General features: G+C 52.6%; 1 protein-coding gene across 2 annotated transcripts; it reads right to left on the reverse strand.

Annotated features, from left to right (window-relative positions):
* Window positions 1-426: 426 nt before the first annotated feature.
* LOC121666181 (acrosin binding protein) lies at window positions 427-11,654 on the reverse strand. Of its 2 annotated transcripts, XM_042031392.1 has the most exons (10): window positions 11,536-11,654; window positions 10,573-10,785; window positions 7,922-8,016; window positions 7,704-7,806; window positions 7,206-7,485; window positions 1,921-2,053; window positions 1,561-1,740; window positions 1,287-1,454; window positions 1,125-1,211; window positions 427-629 (listed from the first exon to the last, which is right to left on the reverse strand). In XM_042031392.1, exons 1-10 carry the CDS (start codon window positions 11,582-11,584, stop codon window positions 501-503), a joined length of 1,437 nt encoding a protein of 478 aa, XP_041887326.1. In that variant the 5' UTR covers window positions 11,585-11,654; the 3' UTR covers window positions 427-500. The 2 variants fall into 2 exon arrangements, with proteins under 2 accessions (XP_041887326.1, XP_041887325.1); XM_042031391.1 differs by lacking the exon at window positions 11,536-11,654 and having other exon boundaries at window positions 10,573-10,985.
* Between the last annotated feature and the right edge of the window lie 2,724 nt (window positions 11,655-14,378).

Genomic DNA, 14,378 nt, shown 5'->3' on the forward strand with positions numbered 1-14,378 from the left:
CCCCCCTGTACTCGGCACTGGTGAGGCCACACCTCGAGTGCTGTGTCCAGTTCTGGGACACTCACTGCAAGAAAGACACCAAGGTGCTTGAGTGAGTCCAGAGAAGGGCAACAAAGCCTGTGAAGGGCCTGGAGTGTCTAAAGGAGCTGGAGTGGTTTAAGCTGGAGAAAAGGAGGCTCAGGGGAGCCTTGATCACTCTCTACAACTCCCTGAAAAGAGGCTGTAGCCAGGTGGGGGTTGGTCTCTTCTCCCAGGCAACCAGTAACAAGACATGAGGGAATGGCTCTAAGCTATGCCAGGAGAGGTTCAGGATGGATATTAGGAAAAAATTTCTTCACTGAAAGGGTGGTCAGGCATTGGAGGCTCCCCTGGGCAGTGGTGGAATCACCACCCCTGGAAGTGTTCAAAAAACAAGTAGACATGGCACTTTGTGATATGGTTTAGTGGGCATGGTGGTATTTGGTCAAAGGCCTTGACTATCTTGAAGGTCTTTACAAACTTTAATCATTTTTTGATTGCTGTCTGGAGAGGCTTTGGAACCTCTCTTGCCACAGCTGCACCTCCTTGTCTCCCTCCTTCACACTCAGCACCCGGAAGGTCTTGTTATGCTGGCATTCCACACGAATCACCTGCAAGGAAAGCCTGAGTTCGCAGGAGTGGTACCACTGCCCATCCTTCCCCAAGGAAAGAGACCTCTGTGGTGGATGGCATCTGGAGGCTGGGATGATGGGGGCACCAGGGGGAAGAGGGGAGGACCAGGTGGGAAGTGGTTCAGCTGATAGCTGAACTGTGTGTTTGCTAGGATACAGGCCAGTCCTCTGTCCTGCTCTGGTGATTTGGGGTTTTGTTACTGCCTAGGAAGCACCCAGCAGATGGGGGAGATCCTGCCCTGCAGGGATATACAGGGATACCACCCCCCACATCGTCCTTGCAAGTCTCACCCACCAATGACATCCCAGTTGTACTGGGCTCGCTATTTGCTCCCCCCTCCCCCAAACACACCCAATTATGTCCTAGAAGGAAAAGCAGTGGGCCAGTGGGTCCAACAGGGACTCAGGGCTGGCTGTAGAGGGGCCAGCTGTGGAAGGGCAGACTGTGCAAAAGGCAGCGCAGCTGCTTCTCACCCTGTAGTTGTGGATGCTCTTCAGGAGGCACTGGTAGCTCTTGAACATGCAGTAGTTGGGATGCTGAACTCCGCTCGAGTCACAGATCTGACGACATGGGAATGAAGGTCAGAGAGAGAAGAGGAGAAGGAGGGATGGGAACATTGACTGGTGCTCACCCACCTTTCTCGAGCCATCCCTGTCTTGGAAGGCGTCGTACTCTGCCTTCAGCCAGAGGGTGACAGCAGGGTCCTTACAGCCATGGATGGCCAAACGGCTGCACCAGTACTCCAGCCTCATCCCTCTCAAAAAGTCTATGTTGTAGTCTTCCAGGGTCTGTGAGGACCTGGACTGCAAAGGGGTGGGATAAAGTGAGCCATGCTTCTTCCTCCCCTTCCCCAACTCCCAGTCCCGGCTCCTCCTTGGGGAGCAGCAGGACATTCAGCTCGCTCGGTACCTTGCCCTCTGCATTCCCGTGCTGGGCTGAGATCTGAGGGTTGATGTAGGTGGAGAAGCTGCCTGAGTCGCAGTGGACGCGGTTCAGGGTCTCCATGTTCTGGCACTGCTCCCTCTTCAGCGAGCAGAAAGCGCAGTCGGGGCACAGGTCCATGTGGTGCCGCCCAAGGTTGTCACACACCTGGGGTGGATGCAGCGGGGAGTCAGGGGGGAACAGGAGACTGAGAACCTCCCAAAAGAGGTGCCTGAGGAGTTCCTGTATTCCTGGCTTGGAGCTTGCCCCCCTGGTCACCCAGGTCAGCTTCTCCCAGGAGGTGGCCTGCACACAGTGGGGGCCAAAGGTGGACATTGGTATCCTTACCGAGTCTCCAAACCCAAAGACTCTTCTTTCCATCTCCTTCCAGGCCATGGCGAGCATGGATGAGAGACAATTTCCCTCCAGCACTGCATAGCACAGGACCAGCACTGCCTCATCATTCTGCAGGGCTAAAAGGCTGACAGAGAAAGGGAAGGAGGGAGTGATCTCATTCCTTGTCACAAACTGAAGAGATGCATCTTTAGTCAGAAACTGAAAACAACACCAAAACAAAGCAAAAAGTCCCTTCCCAAAGAACCCTTGGACTCTTGGCTAAACTGCACAGAGGAATGGGGCTCTCTGTAGGGTCTGTACATGCCTGTGTAACACAGAGGCCACAGGGGAGTTGGTGCGCATTTGGGGGCATGTGAGAGGGACTGGATGAGGAGCAGAGCTTGAAGAGCTTTCCCAGGGTCCCTGCAGCAGCTGCTGCCTAATTTCATCCGAGTGCACAGTGAGGAGATGTTTGTTAGATGTCTGCTGAGTGTTGAATGTGGGGCAGCCGCGTTTGGGTCTGCAGGATGTCACTTATTAAGCCTCCCTCCAAAGTATTTGACACAAACAGGGAAAAACTTGTTAACCATGAATTAACTGTTCCTCCAAACTGACACGGGTAGCTAAAAGTAGAGAATTTAAGGACAGTGGGATCAGAACAATGAGAATATTTGGCATCTCCTAGGGACAATGGAATTTGTAAACATGATACAGAACTGTTAGCAGACAGGGATGGTTGGTTTCAGTCATCATTGATGATGCAGAAGAGGTAAACATGCTCATTAGATATTTGCTTCTCATGTCTGGAAATAAAACCAGTGATAAATAAACAAACTTTTGATCTGACAGAGAGTAAGAAGAGCAGCAACTGCTTATGTTAAAATGCTCTTAAAATCCATGCATGGGCTAACATGTATAGACAAGTTTTCCTGAGAATATCTGAAACTTCTTGGAGACCTTCAGATCAGCATTAAAGAAAAATAAAGAAGAGGTGGAGAACCTGAAGGAAGATCATGAAGATGAGATTTCCTAAGGCCTGGAAAACTCTCTCCTAGAGGTAGAAGCTGAAAAAGCATCACTCAGTTGAGCAAACACCCTAATGGGTACCCACTCAGTCAGTCAGCACTTTTACCAAGGAGGGCTTCAGCTGGAACCTCTCCTTGTCAGCAGGTGGAAGAGTAATGACTTTTGGTGACTGGAATTTGGGGCGAGATCCATTCAAACCAGAAGCAAACTGCCTCTTCCTGGGGTGTTTAGCATAGGAACAGCTGGTGGGGTGCTTCAAAAAGATATCCCAAACTTCTCTTAGGAGAGGAGTCCATGGCTCAACCACATAGCACTGTTTTTTTCTTTGGGGCTCACCAGACATGACTTCATGTCCTGTGCTGAGCAGGAAGGTCAGGGTGCGTGGTCAGAGCAATTCCTAGACCTGAATGTTAAAAGAGATGAGCCTCCCAGAAAACTGCCATCCGCCTGAGTTTACAAGAATTCTGCTGCTGTCTCTGTCACATCCTTTTCCTCCTCTATCTCTGCTCTCCATCTCTGCTGTGAGTTTTTCTGGCCTCACAGTTGCCAATTTATGAGCTGATTTACCACCTCTGGGTGAGTATAACAGCACTGCTGCTGGTTCTCTCCACTCGTTGACATGCTGCTGAGCTGTTTGTGGATGCACAGAGGTTTCACCATGCTTCAGGGAAAGGGATGGGTCTATCTAAAGCGATTTCCTAATGCAAATCCCTCCCTTGCTTAGTACCTGTGCATGTTATTGTCCTAACCACTGCCCTGGAAAAAGCCCAACAGTGACTGTGAGGCAAGGATCCAAGGGGAATGGGAAAAAAACCCCCAGCATTAAGAAGAATCTGTGGGCTGAGATCAGTAATTGATCCAAGGCAAAAAGAGAAAACTTCAGGTAACAGCTTATCATACTTTTTATCTCAGGATGTGGAAGGACACACAGAGCCTGCTCCAGCGGTATCTCTGAAGAGTGCTGGTGAGCAGCATCCGCCTCTCCCGCCATGAAATGACAAGGATTTGGGCCATTAGCTTTCAGCTGCTGAACCTTCCTGATACTGGCTGGCTGAGGTGCAGTGAGCACCTGAGGCAAGCAGAAAAGAAGATAAGGAGCGAACGGCAGCTTTCCAGCACTTGGTAACTTCTGATTTAGGGGGGTTGCTGCAGGAAACTAAAACCAGTTATGAAAAAGCCACTCTTAAGAGCTTCAGAAAGAGGAAAAAAAATCTTTGACTGCATGCTAGGGCTGGTTATGGGTGATGATAAGTCAAAAAGAGTGTTTTTTCTGGGGATGGTATTTTTAATGAAGGGTCTGGCCTTAAAATGAAAGCCTGTGGGGTTGAAGTAGATAAGCACCACAAGGAGTGTTTGGAGGGGTAAAGTGGGAAGAGAAGGAGGAGGGCAAGTCACCAGGAGTGTATGTATCTCTCATGGCACATAAATATCCCAAGGGTGGGTGCCACCAGGATGGTGCCAGACTCTTTTCAGTGGTGCCTGGCCACATGATGAGGAGCAGTGGCCATAAACTAAACCACAAGAAGTTCCACCTCAACATCATGAAGAACTTCTTTACATTGAAGGTGGCAGAACACTGGAACAGGCTGCCCAGGGAGGTCATGGAGTCTCCCTCTCTGGAGACAATCAAAGCTCACCTGGACATGATCCTGTGCTACCAGCTCTACGTGACCCTTCCTTGGCAGGGGGGTTGGACAGGATAATCTCCACAGGTCCCTTCCAACTCTAACAGTTCAGGGATTCTGAGGGGGCTCGGAGCAGCCCTGCTGGGGAAGCTGGGCTCACATGAACCACAACTGAGCATCCATGTGTGAATACCAACAGAATGAGATCTGGATCTGGGACAGCTGTGATGCTGAAAGGGGTGTAGGGATTGTAGCTGACAAATGACACAACAGTGGGAAGCCCTGGGAAAAAGGGCAAATGCAATTCTTTGTGCAAACAGAAAAGCAGGGAAGGGAGGTTGATGTCCTTCCACGTACCCAAATGCTGAACCCCATCACTGGGTAGTGCACACAGAGCTGGAGCATGGGGTGTTTTAAAGGGACACTGGAAATTGCTGCAGAAAATGAATGTTGCATGGGCTTTATAAGGTAAGGGCTACAGAGCTCTCTTTAGCTTATTGCAAGACTGAATCATGCTTTAGCGGTAACCGAGGAGAGGAAATACTGGGAAATAAGGCAGAAACCACAGTAAGGACTAAAAATAGAAGCTAAGTGCAATAATTGTCATCTCCCCCTCCTGCCCAGTGATTCACTGCTATCAGAAAGACCACAGAAGAGTGCTGCAGATTCTTCTTGTATTACTACCCTTGCCCTGTCTGTCTCTAAAGACAGCAGTTGGCCCCATCAGGCATTATGAAAGCTGGAATAGCTACCAGAGCAGCTGCCACAAGCCACAAGGGATGAACAAGAAGGATGGATGTCCTGCTGGACATAAGGCCCTAGGGAAGACATGCAGCTCTGGGATCTGTGCCCATCACAGCCCTGCCCACCTTGTGTTAAACCGTATGCTGAATGGCACCTGTGCACAACGACCAGTCCCACCCAGCACTGCTCCTCTGGCTGGAATGGAAATGCCTCCAGGCATTTTGCCCCTTTTTTAGGTCATGCTTTGAAGTCCCTCTGAGAGGAGGCGGGACGTGGAGAGCAGCAAAGTCGACAGGCGCGGTCTATCTCGCCTTTTTATCCTCAGTGAGGTTTAAGCTTTGCTTAGCGTGATTGATGGGGCTCGGCTGCCAGTTACAGACACACAGTCAGCATTAGTGTCTTTGAGAAACTCTGCAGCAGAATAGCGAGTGTCATCTGCAATCACAGCAGTCCCCCAGTAATCCCAATAGAACTCAGTCAGAGCAAGGCTCAGTTTCAGAGGCAGGGAGAACGAAATCCTCAATGAAATACAATTTTGCCTGAGAGCACATACACTAGGAAAACTTTATCCAGGCAGTGCAAGCCTCCTACAATATTAGGAAGGAGGATGACATACGTTAGAGGCTTGCAAAAGAGCAGTTACAGCTTTAACAACGTGATGCAATTCATCTTTACATGCAGAAGTGGAATCTCTGGCTGCACTGTGGCACTGGTATGCAGTGCATTCAAGAGAAACCACAGATGTGCAGTCAGGCACAAAATCTGTCCATTTACAGGAACCCCACCGGCCAGCAAGAGAGCGAAACCAAAATCACTTCTCCATGAAAACCACATCTAGACACCTTTTTTTTTTCTCTTGGTAAGCAAAATAATATTTGCATGTCAGTCAAAGCAAGTGGTCCTCAGCCACAAGGTAGTAAAGGATCAAAAAGTAAATTTGAGTGAAAGCAAATATCAAGCAAATATCATCAAATATCAAAAGATATCCTTTTGTAGGTCTTTTCTGTGCATGTTATTGTCCTAACCACTGCCTGCTACCTGAGGATGGAGGCAAACAGATCCTCAGCAGACCAGCTGAGAAGAGCTCAACGTGCTCCATAAGCTCCTAATGCATCGGTAGGCCAGAGGAACTGAGAAGGGTGTGTGGAAGGACTGCAGCAAGCTGGCCTGGCGCAGGGCCCCTACTGAACTGCCATGTTGCTGCCTCCAAAAACAGAATGGGGAACCAGACAGCCCCTTGGAAGAGCTGTGCACAGATCCAGAGTGCACAGAGGAGCATGTGCTCGAGGAGAAGCAGTGGCCCTGCACAGCTTTGTGCTCCCGGCTGTTTCCTAGCCCAGGGCTGCTTCTACTGTCCTTGGGGGAAGACAGAGAACTCCTCGGGGCGCTCCTCAGGTCAGGCTGCTTTAAGAACCATCTGCTTCACGTTGCACGCAGAGGCAAGGAGCACAGCGGGACACATCCCAAGGACCTGTGTTTGCAAGGACACTATTTCTGCACATCACCCAGACTCCTGGGAGATGTGTTTGGAGGAGGAGTGCAGAGGTGATTGTATAGTGCAGGTGGCCACAGTGTGGGGAAACACAGGCATGGGACAAAGCCCTGCCTGCAGCTCAGGCCCAGACTTAACTCACTTTGGTCAGGATGCCAGGACAGTGCCATTTTCAGGCACTAACAGTGCTGGATCACCCTCTTCCTGCTCACTCTGTGCTGGAGTGAGGGGCGCCTGGGGGCACCCCAGGTACACTCCTGCTCTGGATGGGACAGCTTGCTCCAGAACACTTGCCCACATCACCACCTGCTCCGAGTGGGGACATGGATGCCGTGGGGCTGCCGTCCAGTGTGCACAAGGACAGCGCTGCATGGATGGCGTGTGGCACCCAGACAGAGCAGACTTCTCACCTGCCTCGGGGGGGCACTTCGGGCTTTGATGTGCGTCCTGGGCCCGAGGTGGTGAAGTTCCAAGAAGAGCTCTTGGTGTCCAGGGATGCATCCAAGGAGAGGGCCGAATGGATCAGCTGCCAGATGCTTTCCCTCAGGCTTTGTTCATCAGGGGATTCCACCGTGGAAGGTGAGGTGGCAGCCCAGGGAGTTGGTGGGCTCGCAGTCCTCCTGCTCTTCTGCCAGGGTGTGGGTGCCTTTGGCGTGGCTGTGGGGTGCTTTGTCGGCCGTGGTTTCTGACCTAACACTGCAGGAGAGAACTTCAGAGGGGCTTCCACATTGTCCTGCGGCAGGGCATCAGCAGGCGAGAGAGAAGCCTGCTTACGAGGGGTGAGACAGAAAGATGGAGCAGCCGAGGGCGCCTTTTAGAGGCCAGACAGAAAGCTGCAGGGGTGGGGAGCAGCTGCAGGAGACCAGCAGGTGAGCAGGGGTGCCCAGCACAGCTCGGTGCAGCCGTACCTTGTGTGACAGGGGAGCCTCTGCCCGCTGCCGAGGAGTTCACAGCGCTGGATTGCTCCATCGGGGAAGGGCTTGGTAGAGACCAACTCGAACATGGGACTCGCTGCGTGGAGGAGAGAGAGAGAAAAGTGACTCTCACTATGTCACCTTCCCTTCCTCCTCACCCTTCCATTTCCCGAGAGATACTCCCCCCACCTGTCCCACAGCCCACTCTTTACCTTGACGTAGAACTCCTGTTTGAGGCAGCGATACTGGGCGAACTGGCAGAAGGTGTGGAACTGCACCACCTCTGGAAATTCACTGCAGACTGGCCCTGCAGACAGAGATGTGGGATGGAGGCAGGCCTGGATGCACCAAGAGGTGGGGACCTCTCGGGTGGTGGCCCATGGATGCAGGGCAAGTCCAAGCTGTGTGCCCCCAGGTGGAGATCACAGCCTTGGGCTGTTACAGCTCCCGATTCCAGGCACCACATCCCTTTTCCCTCCAACCCTCTGAGGTTTCACTTTGTCCTTCTGCTCTTTTCCACACAGTTATCTTCCCTATGACAGAGAGACAAACTTCCTGTTTCCAGGATCTGATGCTTCTGTTATTAGTCCTTGTTGGGTTTAAAAAAGAGAAAAAAGGCAAGTAGTGATGTAATAGGTTAAAAAGATGACCAGACCAGGCCTGGGAGCACCAGAAAGTCAGAGAATGGTTTGGTTTGGAAGGGTCCTTATAGATCATCAAGTTCTAAGATCATCTCCTTCCACCAGACCAGGTTGTTCAAAGACCCATCCAGCCTGGTCTTGTTGAGTCAGGGATGGAGCTGCCACAGCTTCTCCAGGCAGATGGCTCCAGAACAGATAAATTCTTCAAGGCAGTATAATTTAACATTGATTCCAACCTTGCAGGGGATGGAGGAGGGTCCATGGGGCCAGGATGGTGCTGGCAAACCCTGTGCCTGTACACACATACATTGTAGTCTTGACCAGCACGGCCGGCACACTGACTCCAGAGCTGCAGCTCTTCCTGCAGCAATTGCAGGACAGCCAAGGGCATGCAGGAGAGCAGAAAACACTGGAGAATTGGGTGACCTTGTGCTCCCTCTGCTCTAGGAGTGCATGGCCTGGCTGTGAGAACAGGGGAAGTGCTGGCTGAGAGGGAGGGCATTAGCAGTGAAATTGCACTGCTCATGCACTGTCCTTTACCCTGTACTCACTTCTTGTGCTGAGCAAACAGCTGCACCATCAAAAGCAGAATTTCAGATATACACCATGATCCCAGCCCAGAAAAATACCCAACTTGTAGGAGAAACTCCAGATCCCCACCCCATCCCTTGTTTAAAGCACAAGGTATTGTAGGGAGCAGTCCAGATCCCCACACTGTCCTTCATTTAAGGCACAAGGTGACCAAATGGGCACAATTAATGCTCATGGATATCTGGATGTAGAGAGCACTGCCATGGCTCTGTGAGGACAGCAGAGGCTAAACATGAGAGGGCAGACACTCTGCTACATCTGTTCCACCTCTCAGCCTGGCTGAAACGTGCCAAAATAGCCCCAAAACTGGAAAAAGGGTAACACAAAGGCAAATAAATTCTGCTGGATGGGTGTATCAGGCTGATGGATGGGAGAAAATAAGGTTAAAAGGGCAACCTGCAAAATTATCCCATCTTCTGGCATTTCCAGATGCTTCTGCTCTTGACAATGGAGTTTCTGAATGCAGCAGCAGTGGGAGTGTGGCTGGACATGACAAATTGGGCAAATTGGAATTGGGCACCACAAGGAGAGGAACCAGGGACAGGCCCTGGGTGCACAAAGCACCATGGCATCGTGGATTGCAGGTGCCCAAAAGTGAGTGAGGAGCACAGGACTCATCCCTGGGTCTGGTGATGTGGGGTGGGACTCATTCTCCCAACACAGCTGCAGAAACCAGCAAGAAATAGTTGCCCTCATGCTGCAGTCCAATAAGCACAGTTGGCTGATCATTCAGCTCATTGACGTTCATATCTAAATATAAAGACATATTTTTTTATGAGAAAATTGCTCCTATTTTTTTTCCCCTCTGAAGAAAAATACAACAGAAGTAGTCCCAAGTTTTTCAGCTGCACAGATATAATTATACCACTTAAATTCTCTGATGCAGGGGTGCAGGGAAAATATGACTGCAGAGATTTGAAGGGTGCTGTTGCTATGGTGCTTTCTGAACTGGGATGTTTCTTGGCTCCTGGTATGTTAAACACTTAAAAAGGCAGCTCATCAGCTCAAGTTTTCTTAAAGACCTAAGAGAGCCCGTGAGCCAAGATTCTGCATTAACCCTCAGATGAAGCTGGAAGGAGCTGGTAAGAGACCAGGAGCTACACTGAGCTTGAGAAAACTGTGGCCAGTTTTTCCTCTTGCCAGCCCACCAATAGAGATGTGGAGAAAGGAAGGGCCACTGAAGTGGCTGTGGCTTTAAGCCCCATGACCTGTGAAGAGAGGCTGGGGCAGCTGTGATTGATCATCTGGGTGAAGAGGAGAAGTTACAGCAGCCCACAAGGGCTTGAAGGAAAGCTACAAGAGGACCGACCCTTTTTGGTGGTGCCAGACAACACATGGGGGTTGAAAAAACCATGCAAAGGAGGTTAGGGCTGGCCATTGGGAAAAACTTTTTTTTTTTTTTTCTCTCCAGGAAAGTGGTGCAGCACTGAAAGGGATGCCCAGAGAGGCCACAAGAGCTGCTGTGCTTTAGTTCTGCGAGTGTCTGCTCCAAGCTGCTCTTTGGGCTGTAGAACCCAAAACAACCCATCCCATTCCCGCAGTCTTGTGGCATTTTGGGGCAGAGAAGCAGCCACGCTGCTCCAGCTGGGTCCCCGCGCTGCTCTGCGCCTGGAGGCGGGAGATGCCCTTACCTTCGGGGATTTCGCCGTGGTTCTCATCCTGGTCCAGGTGCAGGATGCTGGGGCTGAGGCAGCCGTACGCCTGGCGCAGCAGGCAGAACATGTTGGCCTGCCAGGGCGGGTGCAGCCTCGCAAAGAACTGCTGGTACTCCCCGTCCGACAGCGGGCTGCCCGCGATGGGGGGCACCGGCGCAGCAGCGGCGGCCGTCGGCAGGGCCAGCACACCTGCGGGACAAACACGGGCATGGGCTGCGCTGTCCTTGGCAGCGACCAGCGGGTGGCAACGAAGGGGCAGCTGGCAGGCTGGCCTGCTCCTGTCTGCTGGCACAGAGCAGAGTGCTGGGACAAACGCTTCAGGTGCTGGCCTGAAGTCTCCCTCCATCACTCCTGCCTGCAGGGTGCTGAGGTGACCAGGAGCCCCAGGGGAAAGGGGGGAAAAGAATACAAAGGAAGGAAAAAACCCAAAAACTTTCAAAGTCAGATTTTATTGTGAGTTTGGTTTGGACTGGGTGGGAGTGTTCTGGTTTTGTTGTTTCTTTTTGTGTGGGGGGATTGGGGTATTTTGTGGTTTCTTATTGTGTTTGGGGTTTTTTTTTTTGGGGGGGTATATATGTGCTTTTTTCATTCTTCCCCTCAAAAGCCCCAGCCTCCAGAGGCACCCACAATGGTGGTGGTTCCCCTGCTCCCTGCAGTGTGCTGTGGGCACATCCCTGTCCAGGAGGACATCCCTCTGTCTCCTCCCTCCCCTCTTTGCCTCCGGCTGGGCCCCCTCTTCTGCTGCCTCTGCACCCTCCTCTGTCCCCCACCCTAAGTCCCCTCCAAGAGCCTCCAGCTGCCGCAGGGGCGAGCAGAGCTGAGGGCTGACATGGCCTGTGGGCCAAGTCAGGTGGTCTTGTGCGAGATGGGTGTGTGGCAGCAGCAGAACAGGGCTCCAGCCCCGGGCTCTGAGGTGGCCCTGCAAGGGTGGTCACTTACTCAGTAGCCAGAGGAGCCGTGACGTGTCTGCCACAGGCTTCAGCATCATGGAGCTGCTTGGTGGCCAGCTGGGAGTCACTCACACACCGAGCAGGGCAGATGCAGGATGTCTGTGCACTCGGGTTCTGCCCTTGGCAACGGTGGAACCAACCCCTGGCCATGGCACCACAACTGGAACCCGACAGTGGTGTCACCATGGGGCTGGGGAGGGGCGCTGGGGGGCAGCGGGAGCCCGGGCTCACGCCTGTTTGGGGCTCAGGGGACGTGGGCACTCACCGGGAGGGGAGACGCCAGGATGGTGGGGACAAGGAGGAGCGGGAGCCAAACTGGGAGCTTCTCCCTCTGCTTGGGGATATGGTGGCAGCTGGCAACAGCACAACAGCATCTGGGGCCTGGCCAGGCTAACCTGAGGCTGAGGGTAGCCCAAAAGTGGTACCTCTGGAGTACCTTAAACCCCAAATCATTTTATGCTCTTCTGCAGGGGAAAGGAGGCAACATCTGTTCCATCTGCAGGGGTTTGAGAAGCACCCCATGCCTTCCCAGGAGTGTCCCAGCACCAGCTTGCTTCAGGATGTGGTGGAAAGCTGGCTTGATTTCTCCCAGGCAGACACACCACTTTCTGAACTCCTGAGAAGTCAAGGGACCACCACTCTGCTTCTGGCACAGGTGTCCTGAGCACGTCTCTCTGCACAGTAAAGCCTTCCCAGAAAAAAGCAGGAGGACAGCTGCTGGCAAAAAGCGTTTGGGGACCACCAGTGCAGAAGTGCTCAGAGCCCTAAGGACTGACTTTGAGGGAGACCCACACCCATGCCCATTTCTTAATGCTGAGACACCCGAAGTGCAGGGCCCAGACACAGCAACCCTCGAGTGCAGCCCGTGGATCGAAGCCAACACGCTGCCTCCCACAGCTGGGCACCTTCTGATGCGAGAGGGAAAGGCACGGCGGCAACCAGCGCGGGCGAGCAGCTGTCAGGCTGGAAAGAAACCGCTTGGCACAGCAGCTCCGGGAAGTGCAGGCTAAGCAGAAGTCAGGCTGGCACAGCAGCACCGCCGGTCACCCCTGGGCTCTGCGGAGCGGCTCCCTCGCGGAACCAAGGGCGAGCTGCGGGCAAAGCGGGCAAAGTTTTCAGCTGCGCAGCAGGATCCTGCTTCAGGAGCCGCTTCTGTCGCAAATCCTGGGAGATTCCAGCGGCTCTGCTGTATGGAGCAGCTGCAGAGCGTGCTGCAGGTGCGCCGGCTGCGGTTGCGAGGCTGCCACATCGCCTGGCAGTGCCCCGTGGCCATCCAGGCTATCAAGGTGAAAGCTCAAATCGCTCCAGCCACGCAGTCTGTTAAAAAGGTGTCTGACAACAGCGCGTAGCTCTGGGGGGCCCGGCAGGAGGCGAGCTGTGATTTTCTCTAAGATGTCTTGTTGGAAAGTAGCGTTTCTGAGAAGCTTGAAGCCTGACCATTTAACAACAGCACTGAATTTTGAATGTTTTTGCAGCTCTTTAGAAAGACAGTGATCGGGAGAGTTTTTCCAGCTAGCTCTTGCTGCTCATGTTAAAACAGGCAACGCTGGTGGAGCTTGCAAATTTTTGGCAGTCCCTAATCTTCCATTACTTAGCTTGAGACATACTGCTTATAGCTGATTTTAGACAATTGCGGAGCCTTCAGATCCCCAGCTCTGTTAATCACCTCTTCTCCTCTGCAACAACAGAGCCAGGGCTGAGCTCTGTCACCCTGATTGAGCAGCTTCCCGGAGAAGTTCAGTGCTGACCTCACTGGCTGACGGAAATGTGGGATTAAGGAAAGAGCACTCATGTGGCATGTCACAGACTCATGGAATCGTAGAATCGTAGAATCTCAGAATGGTTTGGGTTGGAAGGGACCTTAAAGATCATCCAATTCCAAACCCCCTGCCCTGGGCAGGGACACCTCCAACTAGACCAGGTTGATCAGGGCCCCATCCAACCGGCCTTGAACACTGCCAGCGATGGGGCATCCACAGCTTCTCTGGGCAGTGCCACATAGTGTCACTGATGTCTGGCAGGTGCTGGTTACACTGCCTGTGTCTACATGTGCCAGCAAGAGATTTATGGCAAGTGAAAACAGGAAACGTGAAGGAATGCAAAAGATGGGGGAACTGTCAAAGATGTCCCCCTTGGCTGGTGCTCTGGTAGCCCTGCCTGTGGGGAGCTGCTGTTTATTTGGAAAGGTGTTTACTGATGTGAGGACAGATTGGCTGCTCGGCACTTCTCATGCACTGTGGCATGCCCTGGACTTGCTCCAGGTTGTCAGAATCCTTCAGAAAACTCACAGTCCACAAGCAGACTATGTAGAAGCCGGCGAGTCTCTGGCATGCACCCAGCAGGGCTGGGAGGCTGCGAGAGCGGGAGGTGCTGCTGTGCTGTGTGATGAGGTGTGTGCCAGCTGGCTGTGGGGCACCTGCATTTCAAGTCTCTGCAAAACAGAAGTCATCTTTGGGGGAGGGATGAGGACGGGAGGAACAGTGCCTTGTACACGACGCATCAATGCTGCAGGCTGGGGAAATCTACTCCCTCCTGCTGCATCAAGCAATTATAGTTGTCAGCAATGCAGAGCACGGGGGTGATGTTAATTCCAGTGTTTTCTGATTTCTGAGGGTTCACTTGGCACCTTTAAGGCTGTACCCTCCATGATGCATTACAAGCGGTGTAATTTTTGCAGTGAAGCAGATTTGCACCCTTGTTTTCAGGGTTACCAGAGTTTCCTGCAGTCAGTGTTCCTGTGCCAGCTGGGACCCGGCAGGCTGAGGGACACAGTTGTAGCCCCTGGCCTACAAAGTCCCTGAGCCAGCAGCAGGGAGGTGTAACAGCAGGACA

The sequence above is a fragment of the Corvus kubaryi genome, unplaced genomic scaffold, assembly GCF_017639235.1.
Source record: "Corvus kubaryi isolate FWS band 111438036 unplaced genomic scaffold, C.kubaryi_AGA036_p1.0 37341, whole genome shotgun sequence".
Classification (NCBI taxonomy): Eukaryota; Metazoa; Chordata; class Aves; order Passeriformes; family Corvidae; genus Corvus; species Corvus kubaryi.